This window comes from Ptychodera flava, chromosome 6, assembly GCF_041260155.1.
Source record: "Ptychodera flava strain L36383 chromosome 6, AS_Pfla_20210202, whole genome shotgun sequence".
Lineage (NCBI taxonomy): Eukaryota > Metazoa > Hemichordata > Enteropneusta > Ptychoderidae > Ptychodera > Ptychodera flava.
The window spans coordinates 20,587,114-20,614,873 of record NC_091933.1 but is presented as its reverse complement, the minus strand read 5'-3'; the positions used below and the strand labels follow the sequence as shown (position 1 = coordinate 20,614,873).

Genomic DNA, 27,760 nt, shown 5'->3' with positions numbered 1-27,760 from the left:
TAGCTACTATAGACTATAGTCTATAGAAGCTATTGGGATGGGTATCCGTCCGGCGTCAGTCTGTATGTATGTATGTATGTATGTATGTATGTATGTATGTATGTATGTATGTCCGTTTGTGAGGCGTCCGTCCACTCAAATATCTTGAGAACCGCAGTACTTACTGATTTGATATTTGTTGTGTAGATGAAAAATATGATTTTGAGAAACTTTTTTTTTTGATTTTTTGATATTGTTGAAAATAGGCAAATTAATGCCAAAAAAGGTGTTTTTGGTAAAAAATTTTCTTCTTCATAACTGCTGGTCAGACAGCTTTGTTATTTGGTATACAGGTCCCTAGGGATAACCCAACTTAGATTTGTTCAAATTGTGATGAAATATGCAAATGTGTATTTTTAAGGAATTTTTTTGTTATTTTTGGTCAAAGTTTGACTTACATTGTATGTAATTCTTGTACTGTATAAACCCTATCAATTCACCCAGAAAAAATAATTAATATGATTTTAAATAATTGAATTAATTAGGAAATCATCAAAGCCAAAATATTTTAGTGTGGAATTATCAGAAAGGTCAACTTTTTTTGACAGTTCATAGTGAATTGAGGATTAAAACATGTAAAGGCAACTTTCCTGAATCCCAACTTTGATATATTATGAACCACCATTTATGTTATCCAAAAGAAATTGCTCATAATAGTTTGCCATGATAGGGTGGTCAAATAAATAGAATTAGAGAAAGTTCTAATTTCCATTTATGGTTGACTTGGTAAGGATAAAATAAGATTACTTTTTGAGGAAAAAAATAGAGTGGTCAATTAAAAGAGTGGTCAAAGTGATAGGGTTTTTATGGTAAAGCTGGGCTGTAAGATTCCTCATGTGCTATTTATAGCAATTATGCAATCTGTGTAAACAGTGCAATGAAAGTGTAACATGATTCCTTATAATGCTTTTGATGACCTTGAACTTCTTAAGTGTCAAACATTTGTCTCTTCAGTGTGCTTTCTCTGAGTACGTACAGTCTCAATTTATTCAACAGAACTTACTTACAATGTTAATTTGAAAGTTAAAATGTGCTTGGTTAATAGGATGAAAATACTGATATTAAAAGATAACCAGCTTAAGATTCTTTATAACCTAACAGATATGCTGTTTTTTATCACAACTGGAAGTTGTGATATAGAGGTGGTTTCAACCGGTGTTTGATGTCGTCCATTTCCGTAAACGACAAAAAGTCAAAAACTGCTGAACAGACTGCGTTGATATTTGATACCGATACATAGACTGGTTCCAAGGTTCCAATTCCGAAAAATGGAGCCAAACAGAGTGCCGGTTAGATAGTTTTGGGAAATTTCTAACCCCCCTTTTTATCTAATTGATTTTAGGGGTCTTTCATATATGTAGTTTTGGAATGTACACCAATCCTGCATTGTGGACTGTTTTATGAGTTGTGGAACAGAAATGAGGTTTTGATGAATGTTAGAAATATGCAGGATGGCTGATTCAAAGTATAAGAGATTTCTATGCTCTTTTGGGTATCAAAAGCAATAAAAAAAAACATATTTCATAGTTTAGATTCTCACTTTTGAGATGACCCTAAGCATTTGTTATGTAACATCCTTGAGTCAATATACAGACTTTGACATTCCTGAGATTAAGTATCCATGACCTCACATGTTACAGTCTTTCACTACCATGGTATGGCCCAAACCCATTGTTATCAATGGTGAGTGTGGACCTGTCTACAGGAAATTGGGGTGAACAGGTTAGACAATGCCATGACAAGTTGCAAGGTAGCACCAGCATAGAGTCCTACGCATGTCCATGTGTTCTCACAGGAAATTACAGGGAAAAAAATTATTTGAGAAGTTTCTCTCCTTTAAATAGAAGTATATTACAATTTAAACCTGTCATGGATGGATTGCTCTCAAATGATCTGAAACACAGTTATTGCCCATTAGCAACAAATCTATAGCAAGATTTATGTAAAGTTCATGAACTTACACAAGGTATTAGACAAAAGATGACCATGACTTTGCTACTTTTCAACATTTATTTCATTCAGATTTCCTCAGCTTAGTGTATAAATTTTGTAATCTTAACTACTGTCAACTTAGCTTTACTAACTTATTCTAACCTCATTATTCTTACACTACTGTTATACCTTATAACCACAAAATTTCAAGAGATGCATATATGATTGTCACTTAACAAACAATTTACAAATATGTCTTCTGCTGTTTTCTCCATATACATATACATGTCCCTTTTCTCATAAAAATGGGCTTAAATCGCAATGTGAAAAATAGTCTTTCAGCTGTATGTTGCTCATTGACTTCGTGGTCTGTCTAATTGGTCTCCACGGACACCGTCCGGGGGGACTTATAGGTTTGGTCATGTCCGTGTGTGCGTGCCTGCGTCCGTGTGTGCATCCGTCCGTCTGTTCACGCAGATATCTCAGACATGCCCTGGTCAATTTCTTTCAAACTTTGCACAAGGATAGTACCCTACCCCATACAGATGCACGTCGATTTGGCCATGTTAGAGGACTTTTTAGTTTACACCACCATAGACTACCATGTATAAGTCAGCTGTCTATAGAATCCCATGTATAAGGCCAAGTAAAATAAAAATTTAGTTTGTCATCATATTCATATTGCAAAAAGGATTCAGTGACACAGTTTTTAGTCCCCATGGATGAAGTCCAGGGCCTTATAGATTGGGTCATGTCCCTCCGTTCACGCAGATATATAAAATATTTTGACAAAATCTCCCGTGACCTCGGTGACCTTACATATTTGTCCATAACTCAGTAACCACAAGTGCTACACCCTTCATATATGGTATGATGGGACACCTTATGACGCCACATATTGTACCTCATTAATTATGTGCATATCTAATTTTGAGCGAGCCAATAGAGCTAGGTCTGATTTTTGGTATATAGGGATGACTTAGCAATTCAATTTTTTTGACAAATGTCACATGACCTCAGTGACATTTGACCTGAAATATACATATTTGTCCATAACTCAGTAACCACAAGTGCTACACCCTTCATATATGGTATGATGGGACACCGCATGACGCCACATATTGTACCTCATTAATTATGAGTAGTTTCACAATGTGCCAGTTGTGATCAAGTGCCATTGGCGCTATTTTTTATGACGTAAATCTTGATTTGAGCAAGTCTTGTTTACTTTAATTAGAATGTAATTAACTCTCGTTTATTTGCTATTATAGACTAATATAGTCTGATGAAATACGCAAATCTGTATTTTTACGGAATTATTTTCCATTTTTGGTCAGGTCATCCTGAAATGAGCTATCAAAGATATCCACCTTCTTCATCAATACATGTGTCACAAAAGGTTATTCCTTACATAACACAGCAGAGCTCTGTCAACTGTTGAGTCGCTTGTTTTTTCAAAACTGCTGGTCAGACAGCTTTAATATTTGGTTTACATGTCCCTAGGATGACCTTAGTGGGATAATTTCATATAGTCAGGAAATACTTAATTTTGTATCCATGTCTATGGTAGCTTCAGGGACTTTGGCCCTATGTTTAAATATTAAATGAGGCAAATAAAATTCCTATTTATAAAAATCAAGATGTTTGTATGATCTCTTTCTAGGGACAGTAGATTGTGGTTTACAAACTACAGCCACCATGTTCAAAGATTCCTTACAGGCATCTGTCATGCCACAGCTGCAGATGGCCATTGTTTGTCAGATCAATCGGTAGTTGTGCACATACACATGTAGCTCTCTAAGTGGCCAGTGTACCTTCCCTACCCCATATTTTTGTGACTTTGGAAAAGAGGTCTCATCTTCCATAGACATGTAAGGGTGGTAAATGTTTGCTTGAGAAGTAACAGAAAAGGCCCCCCCCCCAATAAAAAGACTGAAGACTATGTAAGATCTGTGGAGTCTGTCTTACTTCACACAAGAAGTCTCGATTTGACAGTACAGCGTGTAATCAAAATAACTAGCAACGAATGACATCTGTTAATGACACGCTGTCATCTAAATGTGCATTAATGACAGTGGCTAATACTCAGTATCTGTGGTTTGTGACATGAAATCCTCTATGGGTATGTGATGCCTAACTGACAGACATCCCTCCTCCCTTTAATTTTATACTGGATCTGCAGAAAAGTGGAGATGGTGTATGTCTGGCCTCGAAGCATGTGGTGGTCAGCCCATTGTATGTGACAAAGGAACTAAAAGTACAAAAACTTGTCTGCAAATTACACATTTTGTTGAAAAGAAGGTAATTGGTTCTAGAAAAAAATCCCCACACTCCAGTTCAGGACATGTACATGCAAGAAATCACAGCATCAAAAATTTTGTTGCGGGGACTTTGAGGACAAAAACCTCAAACCCTACAATGCAATCCGTGTACATCGTCCCCATCCTCCCCCTTGTAAAATACCACTTACAGAAACGAAATATGGCCTCTATCACAAAAGGAGATAATTCAAACAAGATTGACAAGATTCACTTGCTATATTGTTTACATGTACAAGAATACGTGCAAAAATAAAGCATTTGCATAACTCATGGAAGTGTTACTCAAGTGTTATGATATCAGGGAAAGTGTGAGCTGCCTGGGTTTCAATAGTGATTCTACAATCATTTTCAACCTTGAAAACAGAGTTTTACCTCTCCCAGGGAGCTAAGAATTAAAAATACCGTCAGGGACAGTGTGCTCACATTCGGTTTGAATTGGTCCATTTGAGAAATATTTAAACCAGGAAAAACAAGAATGACAAATGCAAATAAGGTCTCCAACTTAGGTACTTGAGGTCATCTTTAGGAACATGCATATCAACTTCCACATAGCAATGGGACAAGCAGATCCTAAATACATAAGCAAATGTCTACAACAAAAAATATACAGAGAAGGTTTGATAAAAAGAAAAGGTGGGAGTGCGTAGAAAAATGTACAAGGGATCTGGTAAAAAAGTAATGCTACCTCATCAATCTTCTAGACCCTACCCCCTCAAATGTTCCATCCCTTGGTATTACATAACGCAAGATGACAGGAAATATATTTACAACCTAGGGGAGTTTTTAATTAATGCGATGAGTGTTATCATTCTAATGTAAAAAGCACTTAAGTTGGTTACAGATAGTGAAATGCCTTCCACTGTGGGTGGTGATTACAACTGGAATTATCTTGGATCCAAATTTATCATCAGTTCTTGTATGTCTTACATAGAAAAGTTGCAAAAATTGGTCCGCAATGAAAAAATTCACCTCAGGTTTGCTTTCTGGATCTAATATTCCTACAAATTGATACCAAATATGACAAAATTATGTTCACAGCCTTTGAAACTGTCTCACAAGATATCCTGGGTTGGTGTAGGTCATTTAAGGTCACAAACAAAGAAAATAACCTAAAATATACAAATTTGGGGGTTTCCCAACACTTTGAGCAGAAAATTTATCTAATAACATCCCTTGGGACTTTATACCAAACTACAAAGCTATCAAACAAGTAATTTTGAGAACAAGTTTTCTTGACCAAAAATGACAATATTGTCTTAAAAATACACATTTGTATATTTCAGGACAATTTCCACATATCTAACTATTGTCATCTCTCTACGTCTGTGTACCAAATATAAAAGCTGTCGGTCCAAGGGCTTTAAATAGAAATTAGTGTTTAAGATTTTTTGACCAAAAATGACAAAATTGCTCCAAAATAGTAATTTTCCAAATTTTGGTCATAATTTCAACAAATTAGAAGAGTAACACCCTCGCAAAGATCCAACCCAAATTTGAGAGTGATTGGGCTGGCGGTTTCAGAGGAGAAGAATTTTTACTGAAAATGAGAAAAATCACCAAAAAATTCAGCAAAAATACAAAATTAAGGATATCTTCACAATATTCATAAAACTGTATAAGGTTCACCTAAGGTACTTGCATACAAATTTTCAAAGCAATCAAAACAGCGGTTCTTGAGATATTAATTCTTGACCATTTTCACATTTTGTAAGCTCATTTGCATAATTTTGGCAATGCAGACTTCATTTGAACAAAATCCCATCTATAGCCCAGGATGCATCGGTTTGCGTGTTTGTATATTTCAGGACAATTTCCACATATAGCGTGTTTTTTTATGTTGACGGACATACTGTACGTACATACATACATACATACACACATACATACAGACGCCATCGACTTCAGCTTATACGATAAACTCACATTGGTATAACCAAATGTGAGCTAAAAATTGATAGAAAGATGGCTTGCTTGTCCTTTGACAACTGTTCATTGCATGTCTATTCAGGTACAGACAACAGTAGTGGTAAGTAAGCATCAGAAGGATGACACCAGGAAATATAATAAACAAGAGTCTTGATTTCCAGTCTCTGTTATAGATTGTCAATCAATAAAACAATCATCAAATTATAAATCTATTGTATCATCCTCATCTAAATCAAAACTTTTTTTACAATCTTGTTCCTGTAAAAGTTCCTGTAAGCTACCTTTCAAATGTCAATCCACTTGGTGTGATAGAAACAGGGAGTGAGTAAGTTATACAGGTATTTGTTCAGTATGGCAAAAACCGAAACAGCTGATGTGAAAAATAAAATTAGTCTTTCAGACTCTCTATTGTTTTGGCAGACATCTTGGTTGGAAACTTTGCAAAATCAAAAGTAATTTTGAAAAGTGATGAGGTTTTTATAAACAAATCTGATGAGTTCTTTATGGTGGGACAAGCAAGGCAGGAAGTTCCAGAAGTACATGTAGAGTATGAATAGTCTTCAACAACAAATATTTTATTCAGATATTTACATATTCACAAACAAATATATGGGTTCCACAGAATAATTTTGTCGAAGTAGAAAAATATTAAAAGTCTCTTACATCTCATCACTTCTATACTTAAAAAGTGATGTTGACATTGTAAGGTGTTTCTATGCAACACTGTCATATTCACAGACTTTACATGTTAAAAGGCTATGTATTTTGAGCAATTTACCATCCACAAGATTAATTTTTTACATTTACAATTAATGTTAGTGAAGTTTTCCATTGTTCATTGAGTAAATTACAAAGTATTCATGGAAAACTGACCCACTTGGTCTTTGAAGTTCACTGTCTGACATGAACAGTAAACTATCCTTGCTACAAGAAATGATATTATCAAGAGATCACAAGTACATTATTTGACCATATAAATTACATCCACATGTGAATCAAAAAAATTCATTTCAAAGGGTGTTACATTATGAGATTGATAGTTTTGTAAACAGAGCTTTTTCAATTGTATCCTACACAGATGAACACTAACAATGAAAACTGAAATTCACATCTCGCAAGGGTTCAAAAAGTCCTGCTTCACATATCAAGCTACAAGGTTGTGAAATTTACACAAAACAGGATGGAATATCTGTGAGTTTGCCGAGACTGAGAACACATTCACATAATCTGCTCCGCTCTGAATATTATTGGTGTCACCACTCAAGGTTTCCTGTAGGTGAGATTTGCATTTACTGAACAGAGCCTCAATTTGGTTTGTACCTCCTACAAACATTTCGAGGTCAAAGGTCACGACAAGTGAAATGAAACCCCCATTGCAATTTACAATGTCTCTACACAAACGGGGCTATGAGATCTGGATCAACGAGTGAAAATTCTAGAGAAGCATCAACGTCATACTCGTAAGCATGCTGAGCATGTTGCCTTTTCTTGTGGCTCCTCGTTGGTCTTGGCAGTTCAGAATGGTGAGCCGGTAGGGGTTCAGTGAAGAAGTATGGATGTAGCAGCGCCTGAAAAACCACAAAAAAAATTCTACTTGTATTTTTTGTGGACTGTTACGCAGTCAACATCAATGCTGACATTTAGTTGAGGATTTACAAAATCTTGTGGTGTTTTTTTGAGATTTTGATAGTCATGCTACTGTAATTTTTGTGATGTGCCATTCAGATGCAGCCTGCAATGTAAAGCATTGCTTTCCAGAAGATATATTTTTTAAACTTTGTGCTACTTATAATAAAGAAATATTGCACATTTGGGAACAACATTATTTAATTTTAATTTTAGATTCATATAACAACTGAAAGGTGAATTATTCGACAACTGACTAAATTCTCATCGTTTTGAAATGCAAAGAAATAAAACTGACCTCAGCTGCAGATATCCTTTGCTTGGATGGATACACCAAGAATTTCTTGAGCAAATCTAAAGCCTGTAAGAATAATGGTGTAGATAATTTAACAATATTTTTGTCATGGTCCTTCTATAGACAACACTAGTACCATATAAGAGTGAAACAGATTTCGTCTTCATAATTTAATTATCACAGATCAGTTGTACTTGTAAGTCATTCTCAAAATGAATCTGTGTGCCAAGTTACAAGTTCATTAACATCTGAACGTCTTGAGAAATTATCTGTACGAACACAAACGAATCAATTGTATACAGTGAAGGACAAACAGTATTGTAAAACATATGCCTCCATCATAACTTTGGAGATTATCAACTAAGAAGACATTTCTGAAGTCATTTTCAATGCAACAGTTCACAAACATAGGCACCATATTGTCACTGAGAATAACATTATTTTCAAAACAGACTTCCAGAGGTGAGTGTAAGAGGAAACTAAATTTTCTGTTTTTTGCTTTATTGACCTTTTACAGTACACTGAACACACACACTGCATCAATGACCTCTTTTGGCCTTTGCCGGCTTGTTGCATAATGTTCCCATCGTCTGGGGCAGACAGACTATACCACTTGCAGCTGGGAGAAATGGTGTAGTGCATTCCTGGACATGGATGCAGTCCTAGAGATTTCTGAATTTACAATCGGTACACAGAGGAAAAATGGTCTTACTTCAGGTGGTGCATCCGGTACAATCTGTTCTAGCGGGATAGGTGGATTCTCTGGAAAGGTGATTTTCTTGTAGTCTGGAAGATCTTTCATTCCCTGGCAGAAAATGATTGATTTTTTTGTAAATCATGGTGACTGACAATCTCCTTACAGGTTAAAATAAAATACACTTTGCTGAAAGTGAACGTCATGAAGTAATACTGATAATGGAGATATGCAATTCAAGGCATATCTTAGTATCATACATGATACATTATATTGCTACTATTTTCATTTATTTTTTTTTACTTGCAGAAAAATGATACAAGAAATTCCTTAAAAGCCAAAAAAGGATCTGTTTACTTCTTAACAAAGTGTGAGGCAACAAACTTACTTAACAGTCACTCAGTGTTTTGTATTAAAGTGTGTCTTTAGTCAATTCATGACATACTTTATATAATGCCGTGACAAGGCAGTCAAAGGTCAGTACCAGCAAACAAATGGCTTGACGCTTTTCAAACTTACTGGCCATGTCTTTTCTGTTGGTGTACCCAGGACTCTGAGCACACAACACAACTGTTCAATGTCACTTTCACCCGGAAATAGTGGAGAGTTGTTGAGCAGCTCACCAAATATGCATCCTACAGCCCTGAAACAAATGAAATAAAAAAGATCAGTTTCACATGATTAAACGGAATTATCACCTGTATCTATCTAATGACAGAAACCAAACCAAAAGTTATTTGCTTGAAACCATCTCAATTGAACTTTTTGCTAAAACAACGTAGCAACACACATTAGCTTTGTTGAACATACTTTTTTTCATGAAGGGTGATTTTGTGCATTTTGTTACTTGAGTAAACTGAAAAAAATCTTTTTTTGTGATTAATACACAACAACCCAGTCCTCCACTTCACTGCACATTTTCAAAAAACAGATATGTCTCTTCCTACTTGTAACCCAAACTGGCCTTACTTTCCAATGCTGGTGTTCCCTTCACTTTGATAATACCTTGTCATTTGTTACTGTTACCTCAGTGAATTGGGGGGTAAAAGAGGATTTTGCTATTATATCACTTAACGTTTATCTTTCACCTAAATGTTGTTCTCTTTGTACTATGTCGACAGTAGAGTCAAAAATTGAGCGACTGTTGTGATGCAGGAATTCAGTACTCAGGGACGAAGTATAATGTAGTTGGTGAGAGGTATAGGTAACACATGCACTCAGCTATGACAGTGCAAGTGACATAGATAACAAGAAGTGACAACACTGATACGCCGAAGTGTAAGCGAAATTCTCCAATAAGACAGTTCTAAAAGCTAACTTTCTTCATGTTTTACCTACTCTTTTGAGTATGTCAAAGGATATGCATGAAATTATTTAATTGGTTCTAACACTGATTTTTTCCTGCCATCTAGACTCAGCATTAACCTTCTAATAATACTAACAGCATTTTATTGCTTGTTTGTGAATACAGTATTTACATCACATTTGTAAGATTATGCTGCAGGGGTCTTTCTCAGCATTGATATATTGTACCACAGCAGTCATGAGCTCTCATCTGATCAGAACAGAACATCAACCTAGTTGATACACTGATATAATATGATTTCCAAGGAGGAGGGGGCAGTGTCCAAAAAAATTGGTCAGGCTTTTAAGTGAGAATTTAGAACTACACGCCTGCTGTGCAATACAAAATATTGAAAGAAATTTATTAATGATAAAGTGAGAACTTGACCTTTTGATGGGTGAAGTACAAAAGCCCAGGACAGAAGACAGATGAGTATAGGCATTTACAGCAGAGCTATCACTGCCATTAGAACTCACCAAAGGTCAACTCCTTCATCATATTTCCTGGCTCCATACAGTAATTCAGGAGCACGATACCATCTTAAAAGAGAGAATAACAAGAACAGTGAGATTGATAGAATCCCACTGTCCAACAGGCTCAGATTGAATGTCTCACAAGAGATGGGGAATTTCCGTTGCAAGACTTCCTTTAGCCCCCCTCATACCTGGAAGTCACTTTAACCGCGGACTTTCCTTTGAAGAAGCACATCAAATACAACTTTTGGAGGGGTTTAGAATTAGGCTTAGGGTTAGTTTTTGAGTTAGCATACTTAAGAGAGTTGTTTATCCTACTTAAGAAAAAAAGGCCGTAGAGGGATCCTTCAGAACTCCTTCCATTTCCATCTCACATGAACTGGAGACAGAAATTCCCTAACTCGTCTGAGACATTCAATCACAGCCCATTGGACAGTGGGGTTATTTTTCTCACATCCCTTCAATACTTGAGAATATTCTTGCAGAGAACACCACTGTCATAATGAATTTCTTTGATTTATATGATCCCCCTCTGAAAAATACAGTGCACATTCGCCAAAATCAAATAGTGTGCCAAACATGTAAATACTGGTGAAAAGTTTCTTCTCACTGTTGTAACAGCACTTAGTAATAATAATTTGACTATGAATTGGTCAAACTATGAACACATGACATGCTGGTGCTTTGCTATCTTCATATACATGTACATGTACTTGTCACCAATGGGGGACTGCACAAAACTGTTCACTTTGCCGTTTGTTATCTGCTCATGCAATACATGTAGTTCCAGATTTACAGTACACGACCACCTATTGGTCACATAAAACATGCGATTTGGACACGGAAATAGCAAATGACCGATGAGCATTCGTCAAACAAATATATGTTTTGCTTGTGTGATAATGCATAGTGTGAGAACAAATCAATCACACTCCTAGTGTATCAGGGATGTGAGAGAAAAACTAAAACTATCATGTCCTACTTGATCATGTTATAATTCTATGCCATATAACTTCACAGGTTTCTTTATAAAATTGGAGATTACATTGAGGATGCAGTATTTCAACTTGGCACAAGTGAATTTTTGTCGGAATGAATATAGGTAACTTGATGGCAAATTTTAAATGTTTACTGTCACAATACACTGCTGACAGCAAGTCAAAATTGAAGCAGAGTGGTCTTAATACAAAGACTACGATTCGTTTCTCTGTTCAAGGCACAATCGCCACAAACCCCTTTTACATCAAGAAGAACTTGCCTTGTTGCCACTTGGTGACTATACTGTCGACCTTCATCATTATTAAAGACTCTTGCCAACCCAAAATCTGCCAGTTTCAAGTGCCCAGTCTCACTGATCAGTAAGTTCGCTGGTTTCAAATCCTAAAATATACAATATAACAAGGTTTAGCAGTGTGATTTGCACACTGAATAATGCAAATGAAAAAATATCATTTCTGATCTTCACTCATTTTCATGCTCTACAAACTTCAATTTGTCAAACATTACAGAAAACATTCAAATTTCCCACAATAGCGAGCCAATGTGTGTACCCTATGTGCAGTGTTTTCGCTAGGGTCTAATTGCACAATATATGAAATATTTGTTGATCCGCAACGTGATGGTATTGATACATTGGGGCACCGTGATAGGATGACTCCGGAACCCTGGTACCATTTCACTAAACACTGGCTGATTGGCTGATCTCAACAATGAATGCATTCATGAGCACCGACTCACTCACAGCCCCCTCGACAGCCACGCTTTAGACCATAGACAGTAGAGGGGGGCTTCTACTGTCTATGCTTAGACCATGCACGCACACCCTCAATAATAGACTGGCCCCCAAGTCGCCTGGCTTTTCTCGGCAGCTGAGTTACTAGCTGGCCGAGGCGTTCACCCCACAATCTACACAACAGCCTACCATTAGCGTGTCAGCCTGCTGTGTACATGTATATGCCCACAGACAATACATGAAACTATCGTGAAAATGAATTAATGATCATGACCGTTAAATTCATTTTCGCGATGGTTTCATTTACCGTACTCATCCGAGTATAAGCCCCTGCTCGTGTATAAGCCCCCTACTGATTTTAGAGGATTTTAGAAAATGCATTACATCCGTGTATAAGCCCCTACCCTAGTGTAACTCAAATACAGAAAGGTTAGGAGAGTATATTTGGTCATTTAACTTGGTAAAATTACTTTTAGATAATAAAGAAACTATTAAAAGATGTTAAAACAATGGGAAACTGGAGTTCCCTTGACAATATCGTAAGGAAAATGACACGTTTTTCCAGTACTATCTTGATTCTTTGACCCTGCTCACCCCCGTCGCCTAAATAGAATAGTCTCACTCACGTCCGCCATTGTTTATTTTCATTCACGGCCACGATGTTTTCATGCTTGAAACATGCAGTTTCTTTTGTTTGAAGCAATTATCCTTTCATTTGTGAAGACTTTTCCTGGTGACTATTACAATTTTCACTGCTATGTTGTTGTTTTCACAAGATGTAGACAGTTTGATATTGGAATATTGAGTTGCCTTTCCGTGTAGGCAATGCATGCCTGTTCACATTACTGTTGATCAGCAGCATACATGACGTCTTTGTTTCAAGTTTGGGTTTTTTTCGACGCTGAAATTTCACCAAAATGTCACTTCTGTATTCAGAGATTGTACAATCAGTTTCTTTGGATGTGTAAGTCGATTTTGAAAGCGATAGAAAGATCAAGTGGTGTTGAAAAAAATCGTGCATAAAATTAGCATAAATTAAGCGTCCATGCCAGATAACATGGGGTTGCTCGAGTATAAGCCCCTCCCCTAGTTTTACCGCTGTTTAGTGTTGCCGAACCGGGGGCTTATACTCGGACGAGTACGGTTTCATTTAATTTGCCTAAAACTGAGGTTGAATATATGCATGGTCACCCATTCACTCAGTATCTTTCAACATGGCAAACAATATAAGTAGTATCTCGTATCAAACAAAATTCATGGAAAATGGCCGACTTGTCCCTTTAATACTAGGAAGAGTGAAAGTGTAGCTGACGAGGGGCTGTGAGAGAGTGATCACAGCAATTGCACAATGAGCAATTACCATGTCTATCACTACTAGTATTCATGTATCATGAGAACAGCTCATTTAAAGAATCACATAGATGTAGGAAAATACTGCTTTAAAATACAACAAGATTTACAGCCAGTATCTGAACTGTTCACAGTAGGCAGTCACATTTGTAAATATTTTAGCTGTTAAAACATCAGTAATAAATCCAATCACAGTTTTTGTTTGCTTGCAAGTCAACTTTTTTAGCTTCATTTCTTCCACAATATTTTCCAAGCCATGGTTTAAATTGATACTTTACTGTACTGACTTCCACACATACACAAAGGATTGACAACCGAAGTGACTCCTTTTCCATGTAGCATCACGCTGAAAACACAACAGCCGACAAAATCTTTCCCACGCTGCTTCACATGCTCCTACATATGTGCCTACATGTTTCCATTGTGTAAAATAATTTTGAATACAGAGCAAATGACCTCATGTACAAATAATAACTTCAAGCTCTTGTCAGTCAATTTCACAAATATAATATTTCAACCTTTATACCATATTGCAAACACTCATTACAAGGCTTTTTGGGTTTTTAGTTTCATTTCTTTTGTTGTTGGTTTTTTTTGTTTTGTTTTTTTATGGGAACAAAATGGACAAAAGAAGAGGTATTATGCATTACAAGTCCTGATATTGTCATTTAAATAAAACTGATGAACATGAACTACCCCATGTCACTACTACTGACCCGATGCATGATTGAATTTTCATGGCAGTAGGTGACACCTTTCAGTAACATCTGCATGTAACTCTTGATCTGTGCTTCAGTCAGTGGCTTGTCACAGTTCCTCACTACCTCTGATAGGTCCGACAGCATGAACTCAAACACCAAGACAAAGCCGGTGCCGTGCGGAAATACATCCCTCAATTTTACAATCTAAAAATAAAATATAGAGAGAATAAAAGTTTAAAGTTTTATATGTGTATACCGTCACTTTTTTTCAATGAAAAGACATCTCTGAGGAAGACGGTTGATTCAAAAATTGACATTGAACTTGTGAGAGTTAGAATGTAATTGATCAAAACATGCATTTGTCTCCCTCTAGGGGCTTGTTCTACATGAAAGAAACCTCTTGTTCAATTTTGCTGTGACTATGTTTAATTTGAAATACTGGATAGACTACGGTTACCATTCACAACGTCTTGCCTCCCTGAAATATTCATTTGCATTGATCTAAAACCATGTCCTTTACTTGGGGCTCTGCCACTTTGACCTGCCCCAAATTGAATCGCCACTAAGATCATGGGCTACAAATCTACAACCCTGAAATGATTAGTAATGCCATACCCATGGAAGTATAAACTTGGCAGAAATGAGGACAATGGGGCTATTAGTGCAAGATACGGGGCAGATTAGTATTAATTTATGCAAATTATATTAATGTTTTTGTTTGGTATTGAAATTTTATGCTGATGATTGTTTATCAATGTGGAATATTCATCTGCCCTGAATTCTGCATTATACACAAAGGGGAATAGACTGATACTTACATGCTGGTTCTCATCAATCTCCTGCAATGCTTTTATTTCCCTATTAAAAACAAAAAATAAGTCAGAGAGCAGAAAGTTAATTTGATTTTAAAAAAACAACAAAATACTGACATTGACAAGACTTCCAAAGGTTTCCAAAAATATTCACATGGATTGCTCACGATGTAATTTCACAGTAGACAATGATAACATCTTGGATTGTCAGTTAGCCTTAAAAGAGGTATCAATGCAGCTATCAGTGCAAGAACCTTGAACCAAACCCACATTGACTCAAGTCTTGGACAATATTTCAAGATCACACATACACAGTGATTTATATCAACACCCGTCAGCAAGGATGGCAGGGCAGCCATTCAAAAGCCCTGTAAAGAGAAAACACTTTGACAGGCACTTCAAAGTACTTGGTAACAGAAAACTATGTGTCTGCACAAATATCTCAATCAAAGATGTTTGTGTCTGATGCAAAGGTTTCACAAATATACAACTTAATCCTGGATCTCTATCTGAAGTGTTAGTATTAATCCTCGTCTATATGTTTGGGGGATGGATTTTTGAAGAAACAGAATCAGTATGATAATCAAGAAAGAAGTTGCTATTTCTGTGGATTATTTATGTTTGTCCATAACAACTTATCACATCAGGTGTGGGCTAGTACACAAGTACATTGATTCTCTATCTTGCTTCTATCAATTCATGCTTCTCAAGGCAATGTGCCACTGTACTCCTATATTAAGGTAGAACATGCCTCCGTGACAAATATTCAGTCTACATGTCCAAACTTTGCAGAGCTTCATTGAAATTTAGATTGAGTGATCGTAGTTCAGGCATTGAATTGGGTAAGTAAGCCAACATTACCTTTGAATGATAGACTTTGCCACAGATGTCACAGCAACAAAACAGATGATGAGTTTCATTTGTTATGTTCATGTAACAAGTTTATCACTGAATGAGTTATATTGTTCCAAGAAAAGTGGAATAGATTACTCAACATGTTCGTGTTACACAAAAGGAAAAGGCCCTTAATAGGGTTGTGGAGTATAATTTTCTAGATCTAGCTAAAGTCTTGAAGAACACTGATTTGTGCTGACCTTCAAGTAGCCTCCTAACTGTTAAACAGTTTATTTATTGTACAACTTGGATACACTGTAACAGTTGTCCTTTTAAAAGTGTTCAGTTTTGTACTTTGTCAAATTTTAGAATGTGCCAAATTACCACACTCTCTACTAGTGTGAGTCGAGTATAATAAAGATTAATTGATATGATCATATTATTATCATTCAACCTGCAAATTGAACATGTCCAGCAATACATGGTGCCAATGTCCTCATGCATCCTTTGCATTTTTTTCGTAATAACCTCATAACATTGAGAGTTGTCAAAGAAAAAAAAGTCACCTGAGTGCTGTGTTTGGTATACCATCGTCTAATTTTCGGAGGGGTACTTTCTTCATGGCAGCTATTTCTCCAGTCTGTAATACAATCAAGCTGACTGTTTACAAATGATGCCTAGAAAGGGTCCTTTTGCGACTGATGTATCATTAAACGGTATCAAATTCACACGCCATACTGATTAAAAGATTTTGAACATGGTCATAATAATAGTAATCTTATCGTAGAAGCGAAAACATTCTTTCTTTCAATGAAATACATGTATTTGCAAAAAAGGCAGTGAAAGTAGAAATGAATACTCAATGTGTGAAATCTTGGCATCACGATTTTTGGACTGTTTTTAACTGACACTGGTTTCTACATGTTGTCTTTTTATGCAGGCATTTAGCATATAAAAATGATGACCTCAAACTGAACCTGCGAGTGAAGTTATTTTCCCAAATGTCTTGTGTCAGCAGTAGTGGTGCCGCATTGCCTTGGTTCCATCATACACCTAGACTAGAGTGAGCTCCTACTCGCGGATGCGTGCAGGACAACAAATTTCGATGGAAAGAGTTCCTTAAGGCCCCCCCCCCCCGAGACAACTATACGTTTTGGCCCGACTAAATGACCCTTGTTTATAGCGTAAAATTTCTGAACAACATAGTGACGAGGTGGGCCGAGTGGAGCGTGGTGTTGCCATGACCACGGCAGTTCATTTTGTACCAACCTCAATGTGTTTTGCTTTGAACACAATACCATGTGCCCCCTCTCCGATTCTTCCTAAAATTGTGTACTGCTCCATGTCAGGCCCGAGACTGTCCGCCCTGTCTCTTCATGTTCAATATGAGGAAACTGTGAAGAAAGAAACAGTAAGTTATAAAATGTGCAACTGGCGTGGTTTTGTTCTACGCTAGTCTTCAGCGCAAATATTCAATGTACTATGAAAGCGTCCGTGGGTCTGTTAGCAAATGGTGAAATAGAATGACGAACTCACGTTTGTATTGTTGAAATTTTCAGTCGAAACCTTAGGTATGGCTACTATGCGTTGATATCATCGCGACATGTACAAGTAAACTGGTGTGGTAGTGGTGGTATTGTGTGGTAAGTGTTAGCTCCGCTGCAGTGACCTTCACTCACTCACTGGAACAAAAATGGCCGCTGTGCGTACACGCATGCGCCGTACCTACGTGAGTGGAGACCCGTTGATATGTGTACTTCTGGTACATAAGGGATGGACCATTAGATCTTGGGAGGGGGTGGACAATGAAATTGTGAAATTTTTTTTACCATTGTAAATTTCTAAAAATTTGTTTTTGCAATTGAGATTAGCTGTGCATTTTTTTTCGGAGTAAATTTTCAGATTTATAATTTTTTTTGTTCGTCGCTGTCTGAGCATAAAGAGGGTAAAGATGTGGTGCGAAGCGACCGCAAGCGACCACGCAAGTGGTCACGGGGGACGGCAGGAGGGGGTTGTCCCCCCTCCTGTCGTTGGAGCTTTTGAAAAATAGAGATTAAAATGGTGTTATTGGTGGCAATTGGGAAGCATTTTTTCAGATTACACATCTTCCTCTGAAACATGGTCTTCTTGCTCCTCAGTAGCTTCCTATAGTTTTGAAAATTGACTATTTTGGTTTCCTGGCTTCCCTTTCTACTGCGTGGTGAAATGCCTACATTCACCCCACCAAACATCATGCATATCGCATGATTTACAATTGATTTTGACAAGCTGAGAAGCTGTTTGCAAAATATAGTGAAATTTGCATATTTGTGTTTTTAGAGCAATTGTTGCCCTTTTTGATCAAAACATCTATTTCTCTGTAGCAGCATGTCCAAATTAATTGGATGTGTATAGATGTGGTGAAATTTCAATATTTGTCTTTTTAGGGCAATTTATTCCATTCATGGTCAAAAAATCAGATTTTGTATTCTCTGAAATGGCTTGTCCAATTTCTTTGAAATTTGCTACATAAGTCCCTTAAGATTTTTTGTGGTGGAAAAATTCTTCAGATTTTCAGATTTATAATTTTTTTTAGTTCGTCGCTGTCTGAGGATAAAGAGGATAAATCATGCTCTTTTTTGTGGTGGAAAAATTCTTCAGATAATTGTCATTCAGGATTTGCTACACACAAATGATTATTCATGCAGATTTATTCAGTATTTGTTATCGAGAAACTTGCAAAGTTAAACCCTTTTGTGTGTTTTTGTGTCGGGATTTGTTGGATAGATGGCACTCTAGGTAGTGTATTGTTGAATGTTAAAAATGTGTTGCTGTTGTTTTTTGAGGCTGTTTTTTGTGAAAAAAAATTGAAAATGCCTGAAAATGCCTTTTTAAAAGCAAAATAATACATATGATATGTTGTTTTATCATTATTGACGTGTTTCTACTTGTTCACCCATTTTTGCATTCATCATTGCAATAAAATGCTGTGAAAAAAATGAACCTGATGTGGCCTGCATCTGTTTACCTTGATCTTAAAAGGCAAATATAACTTTCTGTCGTGACAACCATACCATGATAGTTTCAATGTTTTACCTAGTGTACCTGCTTGGTTTGTACGCAGGAAACAAGTAGAAAACAGGCTCTATAATTTTATAATTTTCAAGTGATCACTGAGAATACAAAAGTCCTGAAAAGATAAGATAATCACAACTTCCAGTATAAGGGATACAGTCACTCTAAATGTATAAATTAAAATTAAAAATGTGCCTGGAGGATGTACTAAAAATACAGAAAGTTGCTTCCCGTCGGCATAGAGGGAGTGAATAAGCCTAACCCTAACCCTAACCCTAACTTACGCCTAAGCCTAACCCTAACCCTAACCCTAACTTAAGCCTAACCCTAACCCTAACCTTCGGAAATACGTATCAATAAACAAACAAACAAACAAACAAATAAATAAATAAATAAATAAATAAACTGCTCTTTATTGACAAATATTAACAAAACAGCTTTTCTCTGTTATTATATTACAAATAACAAATAAACAAACACAAACATACACACAAACAAACAAACAGACACAAATAAACAACAAGCACGTGTCCCCGTGTTTTTACCTGCCATCGATGGCTGAATTTGTGTTAAATGCAACCTCTTCGGAATCCCGAAGTCTGCAAGATCCCCCAGGAATGTCGAATGCCAATTTTCATATGCTGAGTTGCTGATCATTCATTTTGCAGATATCACTCTGTCAGATGTCTCCGGTTTAGTTAGTACTTTATGGTGGCCTTCCGCCACGGTGTTTTCTATCGTGGTGTCATATCTTAAAGGAAAGGTACTGACGACAAGTGTTGATGTATAACTGGAACTTATTTATTGAACACGGAACAATGACTACGCCTAACGGCGCAGTCAACGATACATGAATCTGCCTGTGTGTCAGTCGGACCATAGGGGATTCGATCTCCGATGATGACGATGATGATGATTAAATATTTAAAAATGAAGATAAATAAAAAATACATTTGGACTCAGTAAATTTGTTGTTGTTGTTGTTGTTGTTGTTGTGTTGTTGTTGTTGTTGTTGTTGTTGTCGTTTATGATACTATTTGCAGAAAAGAACAAAGTATGCGCCGCAAAATTCAACACAGCCTAACTATACATGTGCGTTGCAGCCTAACTATACATGTGCGTTGCAAATTCAATACAGGGTAATGTTAGGCTGTATTGAATTTGCAACGACTCGAAATTTCGCTGGACATGCCTTCTATGTTTCCAGTGTGGACTTATCGGGTCATCTTTTTGAAAAAGTGTCATGAGAGCACGGCATCGATCACGACAAATCGGTCTATGTTCACGTCGCGACCCGCATGTATGAACTCTACCATGCAAGAAAAAAGTTCCGGTTGATGACGTACAACAGGGTAATTCGGATTTCTTATCCGTCCTGTTCTACGTCACACAGGTGGGAATTCGGGCCAGTTCATGTGATATATATATGTTTATATATATATATATATATATATATATATATATATATATATATATATATATATATATATATATATATATTATATATATATCTGAATAGACTTGACCAAATTTGACGAAACTTGCTATGTACATATATTTAAGATACTATGATAGAACATTATTGAAAATCATTAAGCAGTTTTACTTCAGTCAATTCCTTATTTGTATATTTAATGAACTTTCCTAATTAGGGATATTTATCTGTATTGATTAGACCAAAGTTGACGAAACTTGCTTTGTACATTAAAGGCGGAGCCTCCCTTTTAAAGGGCGCGAAGCTATGGCGGCATTTATTGTCTAAGTGGACACCAAACAGGCAACACGCGAGCACACACTCCAGAAAATGCCACTTTTTAGTTTTTTCCGGCCGCAAAAACGCAGACAGACTGCCAAGCGGTCAGCGCGAAGCTGCTGCCGATCGAACTCTGTGATTATATTCAAATTCTAACGCGACTGGAAGACGATTTTTTTTAGTTGGAAATTCGAGCGTTGGTGGTGGGGAATCAATGACCGTTGGCGATTTTAACCGACCGTCAATCAAACGCTTGTATAAACTCTGTTTGCAGAATTGGCAAAAGGTGCCAAAAGGTTGACTATGGCAAGCCAAGTGTTGCAAAATTCAAAAACACATATGTGTGTTCTATATGGCAAGCCAAGTGTTGCAAAATTCAAAAAACACATTTGTGTGTTCTAAGTTTTCATGTTTGTGTTCTAAAAATTTATGTTTATGTTCATAAAAACCATGTTTATGTTCTTAAAATGTATGTTTATATTCTTAAATTGTATGTTCATGTTCATAAAAACCATGTTTATGTTCTTAAAATGTATGTTTATATTCTTAAATTGTATGTTCATGTTCATAAAACCATGTTAATGTTCTTAAATTGTTAGTTCATATTCATAAAAACCATGTTTATGTTCTTAAATTGTATGTTTATATTCTTAAATTGTATGTTTATGTTCATAAAAACCATGTTTATATTCTTAAATTGTATGTTTATGTTCATAAAAACCATGCTGTTATTCAACCTTTCATGCTTATGTTCATGAAGGTCATTTGTTTGTTCATTGAACAAATTTTATGTTCATAAAACAAGTTGCTTATGTCCATGTTTAAAAGCAAAGCTTAGCACATCATGGATCTCGGACAAGTAGAGCGTGCTCGAAAACGGAGATCGATCACAAGTTTGTACTAAATATCGGCTGTTCTCGGCAGAGAAACTACACGCTCTCATTCGGAGGCGCAACCAGCGGTTTAACGTTATAAATGTCTACGCACTTTCGAAGTCCGAAGTCAAAGACTCAGGGCTGCGGGAGGCACTCTGATCAGATGTACCGTAGAGATGGGTCTGTCACTAGTGAGGGGAGGACCGCACAACAAAATACCTTAATACGATAACGTAAAAGATCGACCAAATACCTTCAACTGCCTGATGCAGCTAGCCTATCAAAGATACGTTTTCCATTTGACAACTCGCAGGTCATATTTCACTGCATTTAAAAGTCGCGGGTCGCTCATTTTTGAAACTCTCAGGACGCAGGTCACATGTGTAACCTCCATAAATGTAATAATCTCCATAAATGTAATATCAACCATAATTGTAATAAAGTGCATCCACAAATGTAATATCACCCATAAATGTAACAAAATTCAACCATAAATGTAATAAAAACATCAACCACAATTGTAATAAATGGTAACCATAAATGTAATAAAAAAATCACCCATAAATGTAATACTTGTCAACCATAAATGTAATAAATCTATTTTATCGTTGCAATTGATGAATTAGCCCTTAAATATTGATCTATGTTTTGTCTCGCCTTTTTCTGATTATGTTCTCAAAGTATTCTATTCTGTGTTTCGGAAAGGAAACCTGGTTTCAGGAAAGTATGCAATAACATTACACTAGTCTTATTAAAGTTATTATTTACTCAGGGCATTGATAAACAAATGATCACATACGCAAGTTCAAGTTTATTACATTTATGGTTGAGTTTTATTACATTTATGGGTAATTTGTTTATTACATTTGTGATGGCGGGTTGTTACATTAATGGTTGACTGTTTTATTACATTTGTGGTTGACTTTATTAAAATTGTGGTTGATATTACATTTGTGGAGATTATTACATTTAGGGACCGTCTCAGACTGTCGCAGAAGTTCAAAACGCGAAATTCATTCGTTTAGGGGGAGGGGGTTTGACCTCCATTCAATTAGTGAACTTCACTTTCGCACTTTTATTTTGTGATCACCAGTTTTTGCGTGTTTATTTTAAATTAAAGAAAAACTTCACACTCATGCCAACAAATTTGTAACTGTTTCCATCTCGTTTGTGTCCCAATTTGCCGATAGTAACATTGTATCCTAAACCTTTCATTCATCAAATTATACAAAGACAAAAAGTATCATATTTTAAAATGTGCTATTTATAAGCGTCTGCTCTAACCACCAGATGTCTTTATTCTCACTTGTTATGGACCTGGTCATAGTCGTTTTAATATGATTGAACATGCCTGGGCGTCAGAGTTTCTCGCTTATTTACTGCCCCTACCAAGTACAAATTGCGTGTTCACAAAGACAAAGAACAGCACAAGAGATGCAAATAGGGAAAGTAAAATAAAATGAAACTTTTACGCGGTAAAATGCCCTGTTAGTACTCAAATCTGATGGATTACTTTAATTGTAATGTGGCAAGGGGAATACGTCTTTAGCAGCTATAGCAAAATGCAACATTGTATTCTCAGGCAGACATGAACATTTCGCACTTTTGAAGTTTCGTTTAGGGGGAGGGGGTTTTGATCTAAACGAAGGAATTTCGTTTCTTTAACTTCTGCGACAATCTGAGACGGCCCCTTATGGAGGTTACAGCATGTCGTGAAGACCGGAAGACCGGTCACCACTATAGCTCTGTGTACGATGCATGCTGTGTACGGTCTTTTATGTTATCACAATTAGGTCTGTTTTTGTTCGGTCGTCTTCTCACTAGTATCGGACCATTCTCTACATCGGATTTTAATCAGAGTGCCTCCCACAGCCACAACAGCCGTAAGTCTTTGACTTTGGACTGCCAAAATGCCATAGGCAAACCGCTGGTTTTGCCCCGAGTCAGAGAGCGTGCAGCACAATCACCTTTGGTCGGAATATTCCACTCGGCGTCTATGCCCTCATAGACGTGTGTACATATGCCTGAGAAGGAGATGTACACACGTCTATGGGGGCATAGACGCTGAGCGGAATAGACCGACCCTAGGTGACTGTAGGTGTGCGTGCAGTTTCTCCGCCGAGAACAGCCGATATTTAGTAACCACACAGCCCTGAGTCTTTGACTTTGGACTTCGAAGGTGCGTAGACATTTAGGGCCTATAACGTTAAACCGCTGGTTGCGCCTCCGAATGAGAGCGTGCAGTTTCTCTGCCGAGAACAGCCGATATTTAGTACAAACTTGTGATCGATCTCCGTTTTCGAGCATGCTCTACTTGTCTAGATCCATGATATGCTAAGCTTTGCTTTTAAACACATGTAAAACCCACTTTTCTCGCTGTATGCGGTGTAACTGTTCGGTCCGCCGCCATAGCTGTCTCGTGCTGCTAACTCCAGAGCGCCCTCAGTGTTAACAGGGAGATATGGACATAAGCAACTTGGTTTAATGAACATAAAATTTGTTCAATGAACAAACAAATGACCTTCATGAACATAAGCATGAAAGGTTGAATAACAGCATGGTTTTTATGAACATAAACATACAATTTAAGAATATAAACATACAATTTAAGAATATAAACATGGTTTTTATGAACATAAACGTACAATTTAAGAATATAAACATACATTTTAAGAACATGAACATGGTTTTTATGAACATAAACATACAATTTAAGAATATAAACATACATTTTAAGAATATGATGGTTTTTATGAACATGAACATACAATTTAAGAACATAAACATGATTTTTATGAACATAAACATACAATTTAAGAATATAAACATACATTTTAAGAACATAAACATGGTTTTTATGAACATAAACGTACAATTTAAGAATATAAACATACATTTTAAGAACATGAACATGGTTTTTATGAACATGAACATACAATTTAAGAACATAAACATGGTTTTTATGAACATAAACATACATTTAAGAATATAAACATACATTTTAAGAACATAAACATGGTTTTTATGAACATGAACATACAATTTAAGAACATAAACATACATTTTAAGAACATAAACATGGTTTTTATGAACATGAACATACAATTTAAGAATATAAACATACATTTTAAGAACATAAACATGGTTTTTATGAACATGAACATACAATTTAGAATATAAACATACATTTTAAGAACATAAACATGGGTTTTATGAACATGAACATACATTTTAAGAACACAAACATGGTTTTCATGAACATAAACATAAATTTTTAGAACACAAACATGAAAACTTAGAACACACAAATGTGTTTTTTGAATTTTGCAACACTTGGCTTGCCAAAAGGTTGACATCAGTTTGTGTAATAATGTTATAGAAATCAAACATCGTACTGGCAAAGTGTTTGACTGGGAGGAGAACTACACTAATGCGAGAACCTGGGATTGAAAATTGCGGCTTTAAAGATACTATGATACGACATTATTGAAAGTCATTTAACATTTTTACTTCAGCCAATTCATAATTTGCATATTTAATGAGAACATTTCAGTCAATTCCTAATTTGCATATTTAATGAACTTTTCTAATTGGGGATATATACTTGGATTTATTTGATCAAAGTTGGCAAAACATGTTATGTACATTGATGATTATACCGGGTTATACCAATATTGAAAGTAATTTCGCATTTTCATGTCAGCTAATTTATAATTTGCATATGTAATGAGCTTTCAGAGTTTGACATATATAGCTTGAAGGACTTGACCAAAGGCAATTGCACTTGCTATATAAAGTGGTCATACAATGACAGCAGTCAAAGAAATTAACGATGTTTATTTCAGCTAATTACATATTTGAATACTTAACAACCTTTAGAATTAATCTGTGGTGAATATTGTTCATTATGTAGATCATAACACTTTCAATGAAGTTGCAAACATGTGGCAAAGGTTAAATTTACACGTAACTGCAATATATAATGAAACACGTGCACGTGCATGAGCATTTTCAGTTCATATCTGGTTATATTTATACTCCCACAGACGTGGAGCAAGTCTACGGTGATTGCGGTATTGCTGGAAGAGAGCAACAACATAGGAAATTGACACGACGACAAAGTGGAAGCACATGGCGATGGGAAATTTGCACAAGGACATCGCAAATTTACAGCCCGTCATGATGGGAAATGCCCGTAAAGTAAAAACAAACACCGACAAAATGAAAGGAAGCCAGCGGCTCAGCTTACGAAATTGGACAAATTTGTCACGACGTGAAAGCACATGGGAAACGGACAAGCTAAAAATGAGTGCACAGCTGTGAATGTTACGTAAAGGCGCGGGGATCAAAAGTGTACATTATGGCAAAAATGTTCAGCTCTCGTCAAAACTCTAATATTTTTATATCAAATGTTTTGTGTGGCTGCGGCGAGCAAGCACACAAAACTGTAAACAGTCGACAGAATCAATTGATTATGTGATTCATTTTCCGATGAGTCCAAGCGTTCTGAATTGGTCTTTAACTGCCGACATCAAAACTCGTCCGATTTCCATCCAACCAATCACCACAAATGGTTTGTCCCTACTTGACACATAAAGGTAATCACCTGAAGAGAATTTTCGACCATAAAATCTACCCATCGTTACCATTTTATCTCTATAGTTTGACCAAAAGACGTTAAACATTAAATACTCCTCCGCTGTCACACAAGGTCAAACATCCTCGTTCCAGTGAGTTATATCTGTTTATTTAGAATTGTAATATAGACATTTGATGCAGACATTACTGACTGACTTTAGACAAGTCTTTGCAGATGTGACTCGTCTCTCGCCGTTACCTCGAAGTGAAAGGACAATCTATGGCAAGTTCAGCACATGCGTATAATTACCCTTTGCATGCTTTGATGTTACGTAGGACTCATTTAGAACGAAAGGAACTCATTTAGTACGAAAAGTTTGTAAGTATTAGAGAAAGAACCTTAGCCACGAAAAGTTTGTAGTAGTTTTTCAGTGTTATAATTGATGTGTTTACACGCGTTGCTGGATATACCGGCATTTATGAAATTGATCGGAAGTACAGTGTTTCAGTGTTACTTCATGCGTTTCTGGATATATTGGGAGTGCAGTATTACTTTAGTCATTAATAAAACTTTCACATGTTTAATTATGTGATGAAATCATTTTGTTCAGTACAATTGTGTGCGTGTTATGGTATTGTGCTGTGGTTTAACATTTATAGTTGTACATGCTGCTATGCTTGCTAAATCGTTAGTTTCATTTGTCGATATACAAAACGCTTTAAAAAAGAACGCCGCGTAAGTTGACGAAACAGTTTGAAATTAGTCAATGAAAAAATAATTACAGAAATATGAAAAAGCACACATCGACAAAATGGAAAAAGGGCGCAATAGTGGAGATAAAAAACCCAAAGATTAAGTGGCCAGCACACAACAATGAGAAATGGACACAGCGGCAAAGGCCTTGCAAGGCCTCGTAACCTACGTCTGTGCTTGATTTGCGCGTCGCAACTACAACGCCGAGCACAGACGCAGGTTACGAGGTCTGGCAAGCAACACTGGTCACGATGCAGCCGACGATGTTGAACGGACACAGCGACAAGAGGAAAAAGACCATTATATAGTTTATTATAACACGCCACATGCTCATTCCGTGTCGCGATTCGCCAGAATACGTCACGTGACGAGAAAATAGATACGTCTAGTCCCCACCGGATCGAAAAAAGTGACGTCAGAGGGTATTTTTTGAAAAGCTATTTCCCTAGGGAAATAGCTGTGACCAAATTTGGAAAAGTGCCCGGTCACGTGACCGTCACGGGCGGAGTGTCGTCTGCAGCTTTGCAACAATGGCGGGTGACGTACGTGCTGTGCGTCCGGGATAGGTGACGACACATTCTCTAAAACAGATTTTCCAACATTTTCCAACATTCCAACAGCGTAGGAACTTGAACAGCTCATCGACGGAAAAGATTAAAGTGCAAC

The 27,760-nt window shown here is 36.6% G+C and overlaps 1 protein-coding gene across 2 annotated transcripts; it reads right to left on the bottom strand.

Annotated features, from left to right (window-relative positions):
- Window positions 1-6,772: 6,772 nt before the first annotated feature.
- Window positions 6,773-17,796, bottom strand: LOC139135108 (cyclin-dependent kinase 20-like). Of its 2 annotated transcripts, XM_070702348.1 has the most exons (11): window positions 17,617-17,796; window positions 17,350-17,474; window positions 16,647-16,720; window positions 15,253-15,292; window positions 14,450-14,638; window positions 11,910-12,031; window positions 10,655-10,717; window positions 9,353-9,476; window positions 8,852-8,944; window positions 8,143-8,205; window positions 6,773-7,786 (listed from the first exon to the last, which is right to left on the bottom strand). In XM_070702348.1, the coding sequence occupies exons 2-11, from the start codon at window positions 17,422-17,424 to the stop codon at window positions 7,610-7,612; spliced, it is 1,020 nt and encodes a 339-aa protein (XP_070558449.1). In that variant the 5' UTR covers window positions 17,425-17,474; window positions 17,617-17,796; the 3' UTR covers window positions 6,773-7,609. The 2 variants fall into 2 exon arrangements, with proteins under 2 accessions (XP_070558449.1, XP_070558450.1); XM_070702349.1 differs by lacking the exon at window positions 16,647-16,720 and having other exon boundaries at window positions 17,617-17,791.
- Window positions 17,797-27,760: the final 9,964 nt, after the last annotated feature.